Consider the following 16,355-nt stretch of genomic DNA (forward strand, 5'->3'; position numbering starts at 1 on the left):
TCTTGCGAATCAGCAGAGTTGAGCTGGGCAGACATGTGCTGGGCTGGGAAGCCAAGGGTAGCTATGGTAACCGGCCCTGAGGCGGCTGCGGTGCTCTGCAGACTGGCTTGGGTTTTTCTAATGTTTTGAGGCTCACTTGATCTCCCGCTGTGACCAGCCCCTCTCTGCCTGGCAGGGGAAAGCCACCAAACTAAGGCCTTCCTGGTAGCCAAGGAGCCCAGCAGAGGGGCTGCTGCTGGCTGCTGGGATTGCAGAGGCCGGGGTCTCTGTGGTGTTGCTTTCCTGGAAAGGAGGGACGGCACCTCCAGGGCAGCCAGCAGTGTGGGAGCCCATTCCAGGGCGCGAATGGGCACTCAGGAATGGAAAATCCAAGAAGGAACCAACCACCAACAAGGAAATGCAGTGTGAGCGGCGGCTGCGAAGTCTGTGCCTTCAAATATACAGCGCCCAGGGGACCTGTGTTGGACGGGGAGCAAATTGGCAGGGCTGAGAGCGCCTTGGTTTTCTGTGCAGACAGGTCCAGCTGCAGAAATTAAGACTGGGGCTGAGTCGGGGAGAAGCCTTCCATGTTGAGACGGCAACTGGGCAAAGCAGGACGGAGACCTGTGTGTCTGATTAGAGAGGCCTGTGGCATTGGCATGTGGCTGGAGGTCCAGGCAGGGTGCCACCACCGCAGAGGTCAAGCATGAATTCAGTCCTGACAAAACATGGGTCTCCACCTCGAAGCTGGCTCAGCCTTTGTTCAGGAACCGGTGAGTATGTTTTCTATCTCTTTTGTCTAGAAAGGAGGTTTGAGGACACAGAGTGAAAGGAGGGGCTTTGCAGGTCTTGGAGGGCTCCAAGGACTCACACTCACTGAATTAGTCCGGACGGTTTAAGAGCCACTTGCAGGCTGGATCCATTTTGTCTCATTCTTCCATTAATCAGTGAGTTAAGCCCTCCAAGCCCTGCAGTTTGAGCCATCAGCTCTGATTTGAGGGCAGAGGAGGGGGCCTTGCCGCTCAGCCATCTAACTCCTGACAGAAGAAAGACCTAGACTCCATATGCCGAAGGGTTGCTGGGCGCAGTGGCTCACGCCTGTAATCCCAGCACTTTGGGAGGCCGAGGCAGGCGGATCACAAGGTTAGGAGATCGAGACCATCCTGGCTAACACGGTGAAACCCCGTCTCTACTAAAAATACAAAAAATTAGCTGGGCGTGGTGGCACGCACCTGTAGTCCCAGCTCTCGGGAGGCTAAGGCAGGAGAATGGCGTGAACCCGGGAAGCGGAGCTTGCAGTGAGCAGAAATCGTGCCACTGCACTCCAGCCTGGGCAACAGAGCAAGACTCCGTCTCAAAAAAAACAAAAACAAAAACATATGCCGAAGGGTTGCTCTGGTGGCAGGTTGGCTTTGCTGCTGTGGCTCTCGTGTTAGAGGAGGGTTACCTGTTTCCTCCTCTGTGACATAGAAAGTGGGGCAAGAAAGATGCCCCAAGGCCCTTCAGACTGTCCCATTTTGTGCCTTCAAGTTGCATGCCCCTGGCAAGGATGGTCTGGAACCGTTCCCAACCTTGTCTTTGTAGCTCTCGGGAAGGGCCAGGAAATTCCTCCTGCACATCCATATTTTCTTTTCTTTTTTCTTTTTTTTTTGAGATGGAGTTTCACTTTTGTTGCCCAGGCTGGAGTGCAATGGTGCGATATGGCTCACCACAAGCTCCGCCTCCTGGGTTCAAGTGATTCTCCTGCCTCAGCCTCCCGAGTAGCTGGGATTACAGGCATGCGCCATCAAGCCCGGCTAATTTTGTGGTTTTAGTAGAGACGGGGTTTCTCCATGTTGGTCGGGCTGGTCTTGAACTCCCAACCTCAGGTGATCTGCCTGCCTCGGCCTCCCAAAGTGCTGGGATTACAGGCGTGAGCCACCGCGTCTGGCCCTGCACATCCATATTTTCAAGTTTACTTTTAATATCCGCCATGACACAGCCGGGCGCAGTGGCCCACACCTGTAATCCCAGCACTTTGGGAGGCTGAGGCGGGCAGATCACAAGGTCAGGAGATCAAGACCATCCTGGCTAACATGGTGAAACCCCGTCTCTACTAAAAATACAAAAAATCAGCTGGGCGTGGTGGCAGGCGCCTGTAGTCCCAGCTACTCGGGAGGCTGAGGCAGGAGAATGGTGTGAACCTGGGAGGCGGAGCTTGTAGGGAGCCAAGATGGAGCCACTGCACTCCAGCTTGGGCGACAGAGCGAGACTCTGTCTCAAAAAAATATATGTATATATATATCCGCCATGACGCATTTTGGGAGTCGGGGGTCAGGAATAGCGTTCATGAAATCCAGTAACATTCTCCTACCCGAGTTGGAGCCTGGTCTGGGAAACATCCCGGCCCCAGCGGGATAGCCTGGCCTGGCCTGGCCTCAGGGCATTTGGGCCATGGACCCTTCTGTTTGTCGTCAGATCTGAGCCTGTTCCAACCTTTATCTCTGTCTCCCTGATGGCTGGCCCGACAGATTTATGAAGCTGACAGCGAGTCATGGAGAATTCCTCCCAGGGCCATCCCCTCCCCAGCAAGGAATCTGAGCTGCTGACTTTTTCTTCCTTTGCTCACCCCCACAAGCTCATCCCCTGCTAGTATTCAGGGAATATAGAGTTATGTGAGCCACAGTGACAGCGACAGCATGTTGATATGTGAGCCCCTAGCACTCACATAGTAAAATGGCCACTTAATTAAATAAGCCTGGCCCTGCTTATTTACTGAAGGGAGATTGCGTCCAGGTGTGGGTGACACTGGAGGTTACAGACCTTTTGGAGTGTCCCCTGTATCACACCTACCCCATGAACAGCAGAGAATGGTCACCTATTCTCAGCATATGCTTGGTTGTATCTTTTTTTTTTTTTTTTTTGAGATGGAGTCTCACTCTGTCGCCCAGGCTGGAGTGCAGTGGCGCGATCTCGGCTCACTGTAACCTCCGCCTCTCAGGTTCATGCCATTCTTCTGCCTCAGCCTCCCAAGTAGCTGGGACCACAGGTGCCCACCACCACACCTGGCTAATTTTTTGTATTTTTAGTAGAGATGGGGTCTCAGGCGTGAGCTACCGCGCCTGGCCTTTTTTTTGTATTTTTAGTGGAGATGGGGTTTCACCATGTTGGCCAGGCTGGTCTCAAACTCCTGAACTCAAGTGATCTGCCCGTCTTGGCTTCCCAGAGTGCTGAGATTATAGGCGTGAGCCACCTTGCCCAGCCACAGAGGTATTACTTTTATAAGCAGAACAAAAGTGCACATGTGGGTGGGTGTATATATATATATATATATATATACACACACACACACATATATATATACACACATATATATACACACATATATATACACACATATATATATACACACACATATATATACACACATATATATATATGCCAGTACAAAAAACTTGCCAATACATAAAAACATTCCTCATCTTTTATTTTATATTTTTTTGAGACAGAGTCTCACTGTGTTGCCCAGGCTGGAGTGCAGTGGTGTGATCTCGGCTCACTGCAACCCCCACCTCCCGGGTTCTAGCAGTTCTCCTGCCTCAGCCTCCCCAGTAGCTGGGATTACAGATGCCCGCCACCACACCCAGCTAATTTTTGTATTTTTAGTAGAGATGGGGTTTCACCATGTTGGCCAGGCTAGTCTGGAACTCCTGACCTCAGGTGATCCACCCTCCTCGGCCTCCAAAGTGTTGGGATTGCAGGCATGAGTCACTGCGCCTGGCCTCCTCATCCTTTTTAATGGCTTCACGATATACATGGATATGCCTGAAATTTTAAACCAGGCCTCTAATAGCAAACTTTTGGATTGTTTCCAATATTTCACCTATTTTTTTTTTCTTTTGAGACAAGGTCTTGCTATATCGCTTAGGCTGGTCTCTGAAATCCTGGGCTCAAGCAATCCTCCTGCCTCAGCCTCCTGAATAGCTGGGTGTGTGCCACGAAGCCCAGCCCAGTTTTTCATTCTTGGAAATGGTGCCATAGTGGACATTCTTGTGTCTGTGTCTGTGTGCACTTGTGAAAGAGCATCTGTAGAGGGAATTCCTAGGACAGTGGAATTTCTGTGTGGAAGGCTGTGAGCAATTTCATTCTGACATTTCCAGATTGTCATCCAGACAGCCACTTATTCTCCCACCAGCAGAGTAAGTGGTCACCGTCTTCCGTGTCCATGTCCCTGAGATATGAGGGGCATGACTAGTCAGGTGACCCCTTATGTGGTCACCAGGCATTTCCCTCTTGTCCACTCGCATTGCTGAAATGCCATGGCTCTTGGCAGAGGAGCAGGGGCAGCGGTAGGGGACTCTGGGGTCATGCCTCCAGAGCTTCCGAGGGTGGTGTCCAGAGGATACGCTACATTAAATTTGCTTATCTTTCTGGTTAGATTTCCCACTTCTAAAGACCCTCTTACATAGTCTTTTTTTTTTATTTAATTTTTTGCTGAGACAGAGTCTTGCTCTGTTGTCCAGGCTGGTTTCAACTCCTGGCCTCAAATGATTCTCCCACCTCAGCCTTCCCAAGTGCTGGGATTATAGGTGTGAACAACCATGCCCAACCTCATACATTTTTTTTTTGAGACAGTGTCTCACTCTGTTACCCAGGCTGGAGTGCAGTGGCAAAATCTTGGCTCACTACAACCCCCACCTCCTGGGTTCAAGTGATTCTCCTGTCTCAGCCTCCCCAATAGCTAGGACTACAGGCGCCTGCCACCACATCCGGCTAATTTTTGGTATTTGTAGTAGAGACGGGGTTTCACCGTGTTAGCCAGGATGGTCTCAATCTCCCGACCTCGTGATCTGCCTGCCTCAGCCTCCCAAAGTGCTGGGATTACAGGCGTGAGCCACCACACCCAGCCTCATCCAGCTTTTTTAGTTGTCCCAAATGGGAAGGTGGGTCTGATTTATTGACTCCATCACTGTTGGAAGCAGAGTTCCTACTGAAGGCTCTAAATGTTCAAAGCATTTAGCACATTGTCTATTTGTAGCTGTTGTTATATCCAAAATTCGGTATGATTTTCTTTCTTTCTTTTTATTTATTTTTTTATTTTTTGATGGAGTCTTGCTCTCTCGCCAGGCTGGAATACAGTGGCGCCATCTTGGTTCACTGCAACCTCTGCCTCCCAGGTTCAAGCAGTTCCCCTGTCTCAGCCTCCTGAATAACTGGGATTAATGCCTGGCTAATTTTTTGTATTTTTAGTAGAGTTGGGGTTTCACTATGTTGGCCAGGCTGGTCTTAAACTCCTGACCTGAGGTGATCTGCCTGCCTCAGCCTCTCCAAGTGCTGGGATTACAGGCTTGAGCCACCGCGGCTGGCCAATTTTCTTTTTTTTTTTTTTCCTTCAAGATGGAGTCTTGCTCTGTCACCCAGGCTGGAGTGCAGTGGCATGATCTCGGCTCACTGCAACCTCCGCCTCCCGTGTTCAAGCAATTCTCCTGCCTCAGCCTCCCGAGTACCTGGGATTACAGGCACCTGCCACCATGCCCAGCTAATTTTTGTATTTTTAGTAGAGACAAGGTTTTACCATGTTGGCCAGGCTGATCTCGAACTCCTGACCTCGTGATCTGCCTGCCTCAGCCTCCCAAAGTGCTGGGATTATAGGCGTGAGCCACCACACCCGGCCATTTTCTTTTTTTTTCTTTTTTTTTTTTTTTTCTTGAGACAGGGTCTTGCTCTGTCACCAAGGCTGGAGTGCAGTGGCACCATCACAACTCACTGCAGCCTTGACCTTCTGGGCTCAAGTCATCCTCTTCCGTAGCCTCCTGAGTAGCTGGGACCACAGGCGCATACCACCATGCCCAGCTAATTTTTAAACTTTTTGTAGAGACACGGTCTCACTATGTTGCCCAGCCTGGTCTCAACCTCCCAGGTTCCAGAGACCCACCCCAGCCTCCTGAGTAGCTGGGACCACAGCTGAGTGCCACCATGCCTGGCTAATTTTTAATTTTTTTTGTAGAGACAAGGTCTCAGCCATGTTGTCCAGTCTGGTCTTGAACTCTAGGGTCAAGGAGTCCTCCTGCCTCAGCTTCCCAAAGTGCTGGGACTGTAGACGTGAACCTCCATACCTGTCCCTGCTTTATGCTTCTCGAGATGTAAATGAACAGGATCCAGGCAGAACCCCTCCGGGCCCATATGGGAGGCTCTCAGGAAACAGCCTCCTCTGTAATGCCAAGATGGGTTGAGACCCCATAGCTGCCCTACACAGAAACTGCCTCTGGAGGCTGGGCCTGTGTCCTGGGCTTAGTGGGGAAGGGCCCTTGACTTCTGTGGGCCAACAGTCAGACAAGGCCCATCCGAGGCAGCCTGGGTCTCTGCTGGGCATGTCCACAGTGACAGTAGTGACAGTTTCCAACCAACAGGACCAGTGTTTCGACAATGGGGTAGATGGTTTGAAATCCTAGCTGTTCTGGAAGTGAGCCTGTCTTTTCCGTGGTTGGGAGCCTGGCCCAGGAGCCTTTGTTCCTTGGACAGACTTGGCCCTCGAGAGGGCCCCAGTCTCTCAGTTTGTCTGGGCAGGTTTAAAAGTCTGCAGTGGCCAGCAGCCGGCAGTCAGGCTGGAATGTAGCTGTGCTGGCTTGGCCGCATACAGCCCCGAGGAAAAGCCTTCATTTCCGCCTCTTCCCCTCACCTCAGGCTGAAAAATCCCCGGCAGGTGGCAGCTGCTGGGTCTTAGTCTGAGTCTCAGCTCCTCCAAGGGGACCAGGTTTGACCCCAGGAGGGCATCCAGGCATGTGGGCTGCCCTCTGGGCACGGTCCTAGTTGGATGCCAGGGAGCCCTGCCACCTTGACACACAGGGTGAGGTGGAGCCCAGCTGGACCAAGCCTTGGGGTATTTGGAAGTCAGCCCTGGTGAGAGATGGTTGATTGCAAATTGATTCTAGTTCAAATCAACAAGCATTTCCCTGGCACCTGCCCTGGGCCAGGCTGGGCCTGGGCCCTGCATCCCCGATAGAGTCTAGATTCTAAGGGCTCCCAGGCTAGATGGAGCGAGGGGAGCTCCACAGCGGGATCCAGGCATCAGTGAGAGGAGCTACCGATTCCACCGGGAACAGTGGGTGGGCGGGACCCTGGGGTCTAAGTGGCCACGCCGGGGACAGGCTTTTAATCAAGACAGTGACATTTGCAGACTTGCGTTCTGTTCTTCTGCTGTGATTGTTGGCCACTGTCTCCGAGTTTGGAGGGGACTCTCCTGGATTAATTTATTCACCCCCCATGGCCACCCTGTGAGGCCTGTGAGGCCTACGCTGTATAAATGAGGAAACTGAGGCCCAACTTGTTTGAGATAGCACAGCCGGCAGGAGCTGGAGCTGGGATTTGAACCCGGGGAGCCCGGCTGGTTCTGGAGGCTGTGTTGGAGGGGTAAATGTGAGACGGGGAGGGACTGAGGCAGGGCGGTCTTGGCCTGAGGCTGTGCCAGCGCAGGGCAGGGCTGATGGCACTGAAAGACATCCTGGAGACAGAGCTTAGAACAGTGTGGGAGCTGGTTTGTGGTCGGCCCGCCCCAGGCTGCAGTTGTCCCGAGGCTGCAGCTGGTGGTTGGGTGGGTGATGATGGTCCGGCCAGATGCTGGGCAGTGACTGGGCCTCCCACCCTGCTGGTGAGCCGAGTGGGCCTGAGGGCCCCACTGTCTGGCTTCCCTGCCCCCCACACACTCGGTAGCCCTGGGAGGGGCCCATGCCAGTGGGCTCGAAGGTCAGGGAGGTTTGTCCAGGCCTGAATGGCTCCCAGAGTCCAAGTCAGGGGGCACATCTGGGGCTGGGAGAAGCCCACTTGAGCTCACGTGGCCTCAGGGCTTGAATGGTGCTGAACAGGAAGGACAACTCGCTCGGCCTGGGACGACCCCACAGCATGTGGAGCTCAAATATCTCGGCTGTGAAGGAGGAGCCAATGGTATGGAGGGTGGTGGAGAGACCCTGCGGCAGCACCCAACCCCTTCCGGGCGACATGGGCAGGTCTCCAGGCGTCCCGAGCCTCCGCTTCCTCCTCTGTAAAACGGGGTGATGGTGATCCAATCACAGGGCCACTGGGTAGATTAAAGGAGATGCCACCTTGAAGGCCCTTGGTCCAGAGTCCTGGTATAATACATAGGGCACCGGCAGATGTTAGTGTCCCTGCTATAAGGACAGCCAGGGAAAGGGGGCTGAGAGGGTCCCTGGCCCAGCAGGAGTCTCTTCCTGAGCACAGGGAAGAGAGTAGCACAGGCTCCCCGGCTTCCAAGGGCCTCTCCCCTGCCCGGCCCTGGGCCTCCTGCCAGCAGAACCCTCTCCCCCTTCCTCTATCCAGGCCATAGTGGCAGTCACACACTCACTCTCTGCAGTGCTGGGGGCAGCCTCTCTGGGGGGGCTGCAGTCAGGCAGCCTGCAGTGCCCACTCCAGGCCTGGAGGTGAAGCCACTGCGTGGCTCTGCCGGCCCAGTCCTCGCTCTGTGAGCCCTGTCGTGGCCCTGCTGCCTCAGTCCCCCATCTCACATGCCTCAGTCCCAGCGCCTGGGGGCCCTGAGGATTGGAGAAAGACCTGTCTGGGCAGCACGGGAGTGTGTGGGACCCCTCTCGGATCCCTCCTGTCTTGGGGGCGGTGGGCATCGGCAGCTGCTGGGTGACCGCCAGCCCCCTTCAGACGTTTCTCTCAGGCTTGCCAGGCTCCAAGCGGGGTCCTTTCATACAGGCAGCCTCATTTAATCACCCTAGTCGGGGCTTAGGATTGTCTCCATTTTACAGAGGAGGAAACCGAGGCTGGAGGAGTCAGTGACCGTCCTTGGTGGTGGTGCCTGTCCTCTTTGGTCCATCCCCCACCCCAGCAGCACCCAGGGCTGGCACAGGGCCCATCAGAGACTGTGGGGAGGGGAGGGTGTTGGGGGCTAAGGCTGAGGCCTGGTTGAAGCTCAAGGACGGACTGGCCAGGGGCCAGGTGGTTGTGGCCCAGGTTTCCACCAGCATCTTCCAAACAAATGGACTGGCAGATGGGCTGGGGCACTGGACCCACGCATCTGGCCTTCAGAATTGTTTAACTTTTTTTTTTTTTTTTTGACACAGTTTCACTCGGTCGCTGAGGCTGGAGTGCAGTGGTGCGATCTCGGCTCACTACAACTTCTGCCTCCCAGGTTCAAGCGACTCTCCTGCCTCAGCCTCCTGAGTAGCTGAGATTACGGGCACCTGCCACCACACTTGGCTAATTTTTGTATTTTTAGTAGAGATGGGATATCATCATGTTGGCCAGGCTAGTCTCGAACTCCTGACCTCAAGTGATCCCCGCCCGCCTTGGCCTCCCAAAGTGCTGGGATTGTAGGCATGAGCCACTGTGCCCAGCCCAGAATTGTTTAATTTGGAGGAAGGGTCTGTGCTGCCCACACCAGGCCCTGTTCACCCCTCCCACAGGTGCTGACACTGGGCCCACTGCTTGCTGGCTGGTGGGTTGGCCTCCGCCCCACCTGGCCTCCACCCCCAGGGTCACTATCAGGTATTGGCCCTGGAGGGTTCTCAGCCTGTGCCTCCAGAGGGCAGAGGCAGATTCTTTTCTTTTTTGGAGACAGAGTCTCATTCTGTCACCCAGGCTAGATTGCAGTGGCGCGATCTCAGCTCACTGCAACCTCCGCATCCCGGGTTAAAGCAATTCTCTGCCTCAGCCTCCCAAGTAGCTGGGATTACAGGTGCCTGCCACCCCTCCTGGCTAATTTTTGTATTTTTAGTAGAGACGGGGTTTCATCATCTTGGCCAGGCTGGTCTTGAACTCCTGACGTCGTGATCCACCTGCCTTGGCCTCCCAAAGTGCTGGGATTACAGGCGTGAGCCACTGTGCCTGGCCGGGCAGAGGCAGATTCTTTTTACTTGGCCTGGTGGAGCGTTTGGGGAGGGCCTGGCCAGAAGAACAGAGACAGGAGAGCCAGAGGGCAGGGGGAGTGGCTAGCGCCCACTCTCTCCAGATTACATAATGGGGCTCTGCAGCCTGGCCTGTGCAGAAACACTCACACACAGCATGGCCGCCTGGGTGCTTCTCATGAGAGCCAGGTAGCTAGAACTGGGCATGGCGGCCCTGCATGCACGTGGCTGGCTCTCCCCGGCTGCCCTGGGGGTCCAGACAGGCCTCCTCAGACACCGGGAGAGGAAGGGAGGAATGTGGTTACCTGCACCTGGGGCCTTGGGGTCCACAAGAGGCCACAGTGGGCCTTGCCTGGGGACGGGGAGGAACGGGGCTCTTGTTGGGTACAGGGACCCCCCACCAAGTCTATCCCTTTGGGGTGAGCACTCACCCTGCGCCAGGCTCCCTGCTAAGCCCTGTGCGTGCAGGGTCTTGTGGAGATGACACCCTGGGGGGCTCTCTCCTTAACCCATTTTACAGATGTGGAATCGGGAAGTGTCACGGCCGAGGCTACCCAGCTTGGGAGGCAGAAGCCTAACCCTGAACCAAGCCCTCCCCTGCGGGGGGCTGCCCTCAGAAAACCCCTGCAGTGGGAAGGGGTCATCCAGGGTGGTTGAGGGGAGAAAGGATGTTCAGGGGCCCGTGGAGCCCCCAGCCTGTGAGCTTAGGCAGGAAAAGTGCCCCAGAGCCTACATCTCCCGAGTGGCCGTGGCTTCCTGGCGTGGGGATCGATGGCCGGGTCCTGCCACCTGTTTCTCTTCCTCTTTTGGCCCCTTACTCAGCGAGACCTTGCGGGGGTGGACCCTGCTTGGGTCCTCCCTCACTTGGCACTTCCGCTCTCAAGGAAACAGCTGTAGTTTGCAGAGGACTCACCCCCTCCCCATGTCCAAGGCCATTGCCAGGAACTGGATGAAGCGGGCCCTTGTCTTTAGCCCCTGTCCCTCTGCCTGTCCTGGTTCCAGCCCCAGGCCGGGGGATGCTCACTGGAGCACAGAAGGAACCAGAGGTGGGACGAGAGGCAAATCTTAGGGTCTCCGGGCCCAGGGCCACAGCTCCCAGCCCCAGGGGCAGCCCGCGTGAGGGCACAAACCAATTGTCTCTGCTCCCCTGGGATCTTCCTGTCCAGAGGCCGTGAGGCTTCCAGGGGACTGAGTCCCCCGAGATAGGTCTGGGGCTGTGGGAGAGCAGCCCTCCAGCTGAGGGCCCGCCTACCTCTCTCGGGCCTCTAGCTCCCTGTCTGTACCCAGCAGTGACTTCGAGAGGCGCTACAGGTGGGTGAGGAGGACCAGGCCTAGAGCGGGGTGGGCAGTGCGGCCAGCAGTGTGTGTACCACTCTGGGGCTCAGCCCTGGCTCTCCCTCTTCCTAGCTCTGTGTGGCCCTGGGCAAGTTGCCTGTCATGGCCTCAGCTTCTCCATCTCTGTGGTGGGGACAGTAGCACCTGCTGTTGGGGATGAAGTGTGGATTGGAGATGATGTGTGAATAGTGCTTGCTCAGTATGGCATTGGGCCATGGTAAGTGGAGAGCCTGCCTGAGGCTGGGCACACAGCAGAATGCAAGACAGACAGCTGTCCCTGAAGGCACCAAGAGCAACCCCCGTGTTTGTCAGCGGCATCGCTAGTCGGTCTTGTTTCCTGGTTTCCCCCAGACCCGAGGAAAAGGACCAGGCTGCCTTGGACAGCTGCTGCCTCAGAGAGAGGGGCTGGCGCTGCACCCTCGAGCACTGTGGGGGTCTGGGCTGGGGGGGCCTCCCCTGACCCACTGGGGCTGCCTCTGCCTTCCTGCATCGGGAGGCTGGGTGGGGGACCCTCTAGCCTTGTATGGAAGGAGCGTGGGAGACAGAGGAGGACAGCCGGGCAGCAGGAACAGCACAAGCGAAGGTGGGAGGTGGGAGGCAGGAGGCACATTTGGAGGCAGAGGGAACACAGAAGATGATGCTCCGTGTGGTCAGGATGGAGGGTGGAGCCCGGCCTCCTCCTCTTGGCATCCAGGGCTGCAGCCCCTCAGGAGGGTTCAGCCTCCGAGCCCCAAATGGACGCCTGGGAGTGGGGCCCCCCCAGGTGACCGCTGCAGTAGGGGCGTCCCCTTGTGCTCAGCCCACAGTTGAGGGTAGGAAGGAGTCTCTGCTGCACCCAGGCGGGGATGTTCTGGGGTTGGCTGTCCTAAAATAATAACCAGGTGTGGCTCCCACCAAGCCCAGACAAAGAGGGGCCGAGGCTGGGTAAAGGCTCTAAGACCCACCCCACTGGCCCTGGCCTCTGCTGTGGTGGGTCTGAGACAGAGATGGCTGGCCAGGCCATGGATGGTCCTATTCCCTAAGCCTCAGTCTGACACCCCCAGGCAGGCCACTTGCCACATGAACACGAGCCAGGGACACCCCCAGCTCCTGTGGGCTCAGGCCCAGGTCGTGTGGGTGCCAGTGATGAAGGCCAAGGGCCTGCGTTTGTCCTCCCTGGCCCCGTGCCAGCGCGGGAGGGGCCAGCCAGGCAGGCATATGGTTCGAATTATTCAAGCCGCCTCTTGGCACCTTAGCCCTCAGCTGGGGGCGTGCAGGCTGCCTGGATGGCCACTCCAGCACCCCCTGCCACAGCCCTGGGGTGACCCCTCCATCCCCCCGCCCCCCGGAAACAGAGCCTTCTGCTGCCAGCTCCCTCTGCCTGGGCCTTGGGTCTCTGTTGCCAGGCATCTGGTCTGTTAGGAGAGCCAGCTCTGCCCTGGCTCTGCTCCTTCAGACCTGGCAGGCTGGGGGGGCACAGGTGGGGTAAGACAGAGGAGGCTCAGCAGAGCCTGGCTGGGGAGCCCAGTGCAAGCTGCCCTTGGCCCCGTTCAAGTCTGGATTTCTGAAGGGCTGCCCCATGGCCCTCTGATCACCCCAGCTTCTCCCCCAGCTGCTTGTTCAGGTCCCCAAGTTGGCTTTGAAGCTAGACAGTCTTGGGGTCAAATACAAGTTCTATTCCTTGTGAGCTGAGCCTCAGCTTCCTCATCTGTGCCATGAAGGAAGTGCCCACCCATGCAGGGAAAGCCACAATGACCCTGCTGGGGCACAGGTCACGTGGATACCGTGGCAGAGGTCTCTCCACAGGAGGGCTGCCATAGGCTTTGAGTTGCTATTTTCTAGCTTGAACATTTTGCAGTTTTGACAACACTCTGGAATCAACTGACCAGTGGCTTTTCATTTCCCCGCCTGTCTGCTCGCTTTTTCTTCTTCTCATGGTTCTTTCTGTGAAGGGTCTGCACCCCCAGCCCTCTGACTTCCTCCAGCTCCACCCGCCGCTCGGGAGCAATGAGGGTCCCCTGAGGATGCCAGAGGCTCGGCTGCCTAGGGCTCTATGCCTGCGCTGCCATTGGTGTAGGCGACATGATCTGAAGGAGGAGGCAGCCTGGTGAAGTGTGGCCAGCCCCGAAAGGGAGCCCAGAGAGCAGAGCCCAGACCTCACAGGCAGGCTGAGGGTGAGGCCTGGCCCACAGCTCCTGCCCCGCTGGGGGGCCTCTGGGGGCCTCGGCTCAGTGGAGGTGAGGGACATGCCTTGAGCTTCCTGGGGAGGGTCCAGGCAGGAGCTGGAATCATCTCTAGGGGCAGCCCACGGCGTCCCCACAGGTGCTTCTGTTCCTCACTGAGAAATCCTGCAGGGTTCCACTGGGGCTGGGAGCGGGGTCACAGGTCAGGGGTGGGGAGCCGGAATTGCTCCTCGGGCAGCACATTTTTCTTCTCTGGAAACCTATCTTAGCAAAGAGACCACGAAACAATCGCACTCTTTTCCGGGCCTCTGTCGTCCCCAGACGGCCAGCCCGTCTCCTCGGCGGGGGCTCCGAGGGGGCCGGGAAGGCGAAATTTGTAAAATGTCTGTAGGAGGGGAAGAAAGGCGCTTTGTGTGGGGCCGGGGCCCTGGCCATTGGTCAGCTCTGAGGCCCCCAGCCGCTCCCAGAATGCTCCCCTTCCCGAGGAGGGAGCGCCTGCCAGCCGAGGCCAGCCCCAGTGGTCCCTGAAGCCCCCTGCGCCCCTGCACTCCCTGCGTCCCGTCCCCAGGCCACCCAGCCTCCGAGGGCGCGGGCCAGGCGGGGCGGCCTCCCCTGGCCTCAGCATGTTTCTCTACTGGAGGAAGCGGGGCACCTACGAGCTGGAGGCCCTGCCCGGCGACCTGGCCGAGCTGGAGCTGGGGACGGTGGAGCGTTTCTCGTGGAGCTCCACCCTGGACATCATCGAGGACCTCGGGGGTAGGTGCGAGCCCACCTCCCGGGAGGACTTTCAGCAGGCTCTGGCACCGGGCCTGCCCAGCCAGGGCCTGTAGCCCATTCACACACACATGCTGCTGACGGTCACTTGCTCCACGGTGGTGTGGGGGCCAGAGCCACTCCTGAGAGCTGCCGCTGGTGCAGGAGAGGACCCAGAAATGAGGACCCTGGGGGCTAGAGGGCAGGCAAGCAGCTGAGGAGGCTGTCCTTCCTCCAGGGCTGGCCTGGCTGGGCAGCGTGGGCCCTGCACTGGGCTTCAGGCCTGGCCTCTGCCTCTGCTCTCACCCCGCCCCCAAGATCAGGCCATGGTGTTTTCTCAGGTCTGGGTGGTGTAATGAGATGTTCTGGAACATTCACGTTCCAGGTCCCAGGACGTGGGTCGTTTCTCCTTTTGTCCCCATTTTACAGATGAGGAAACAGAGGTACAGGGAGTTTAAGCCCCTGAAGAGGCAGGATGAGCTCTCGGGGACGCTGAGCCCGTGGCTTGTGTTTAGAGGGGTGGGATGTTGGACTGCTCCTGGGGGTGAGAGGTTGGGGAGCTGTGAATGGGAATAATGATGCCTTGGGGGTCACTGGGAGGCTGAGAGCACTAATGGGGATGACACACAGGGAGCTTCAAACAGCGGTGGCAGAGGCAGGGCGCACCTGTGCTGGCTGTCGGATGCCCATTCTGTCCGCTCAGCTCAGCTGGTCGGCACCGTAGGCTGGTCGGCATCGTGGGCTGGTGGGTACTGTAGGCTGGTCGGCACAGTGGGCTGGTCGGCACTGTGGGCTGGGGACCTGGCTCTGTCAGGGAGCTTTGGTGCAGTGACAGAAACTTGAGTCCGGTCTGCAGAAGCTACCGGAGCGCTGATCTCCAGCTCCCAGCACTGTGGAACTGTCTGGGGCCGGGGCCTGGGCCTGGGTTCTCTTCTCCATTAGCCTCATCCTCGGGCCCAGGAGCTGGCCTCCCCCAGGCCACAAGCCCAGGGAGCAGGAGCCTGTCCTGGATGAGTCTCCCCAGGCTGGCGTGGTCCTTCCCTGAGCCCATCCGTGAGGCCAGAGGCGGGGAGAGTGACCGTTCAGCTTGCGGTCCACATTGGGAGGCAAGAGGGAGCCCGCAGACCATACAGCGAAGGGTTTTGAAAAGGGAGGTGTAGGCTGGGCGCGGTGGCTCATGCCTGTAATCCCAGCACTTTGGGAGGCTGAGGCAGGCGGATCACGAGGTCAGGGGATCGAGACCAGCCTGACTAACACGGTGAAACCCGGTCTCTACTAAAAACACAAAAAATTAGCTGGGCGTGGTGGTGGGCGCCTGTAGTCCCGGTTACTCCGGAGGCTGAGGCAGGAGAATGGCGTGAACCCGGGAGGTGTAGCTTGCAGTGAGCCAAGATTGTGCCACTGCACTCCAGCATGGGTGACAGAGCGAGACTCCATCTCAAAAAAAAAAAAAAGAAAAAAAAAGAGGGAAGGGAAGTGCTGCTCCCAGGAGGAAGGACGATGCTGGGTGGGCATGAAGGCCAGGCGTCCCTGCCTGTGACCAGCCCCCCACTGTGGAGGAGGGGGAATGTGGCTGCTTGTCAGGAGAGGCAGGTACAGTGTCCCACAGGCCCCAGCAGCTCCAGGCCCCATCGGGACGTGTGCAGAAGGCAGGGAGGGCAGGACGTGAGAGGGGCGGCCCAGCTGCCCAGCTGGTGGAGGCAGTGGGGATGTGGGAGGCAGCACGGGATGTGGGGGTGGGGTGAGGAGGAGCGTGGCAGCTGATGTTGGGGGGGCAAATCTCCCCTCCACCCTCAGCCGGGCACTGTCCTGGAGTCGGAGGGTGGGATGGGGGGCAGGCTGCTCTATTTCTTCACCCGGCAGCTTCCTGCCTACCTGAGGCAGGTACGGTGCTACAGGACCCAACAGAGCCAGAGACTTGACCCAGGTCGTTTAGCCACCCAGCCCCAAGCCAGCAGGGCCAGCCAATGGGAGCTGTGTCCCACCTCTCGCCCCCACTCAGACTGTGCTCCCCTGGGCGGGGTGGGGCAAAGTGGGGCTGCTCACCGTCTGCAGAGGCAGGCCCTCCCTGGGCTCTCTTAGTTGTTCTGTACATCTCAGTCATCCTGCTGGTCCCTCCCCTTGGGATGCCCTCACGGCTCAGATGCAGGAATCACATCTATGAAGCTGCCTGTCTCTCCTGCCTCTGGGGCAGGTGGCTCCTGCTTCTGGGGTTTCACAGCTCTGGGGCCCCTTGATCACACTGGCCACACAGCTAACGTAGAGAGGGCATACCCAGTGC

At 57.4% G+C, this 16,355-nt stretch overlaps 1 protein-coding gene across 3 annotated transcripts in view; it reads left to right on the plus strand.

Moving 5' to 3' along the window:
• Positions 1 to 624: 624 nt before the first annotated feature.
• The window catches only part of PLEKHG5 (pleckstrin homology and RhoGEF domain containing G5), a 52,928-nt gene continuing 37,197 nt past the window's right edge, over positions 625 to 16,355 (plus strand). For 2 of the 3 annotated variants that reach the window (XM_016953164.4, XM_063786882.1), the window contains exon 1: positions 625 to 752. In XM_016953164.4, coding sequence (XP_016808653.2) covers positions 686 to 752 — 67 coding nt within the window. In that variant the 5' untranslated portion in view covers positions 625 to 685. The remainder of the gene's footprint in view (positions 753 to 16,355) is intronic. The other variant, XM_016953161.3, reaches the window with a different exon arrangement.

The sequence above is a fragment of the Pan troglodytes genome, chromosome 1 (genome assembly GCF_028858775.2).
Source record: "Pan troglodytes isolate AG18354 chromosome 1, NHGRI_mPanTro3-v2.0_pri, whole genome shotgun sequence".
In the NCBI taxonomy this organism is placed as follows: Eukaryota; Metazoa; Chordata; class Mammalia; order Primates; family Hominidae; genus Pan; species Pan troglodytes.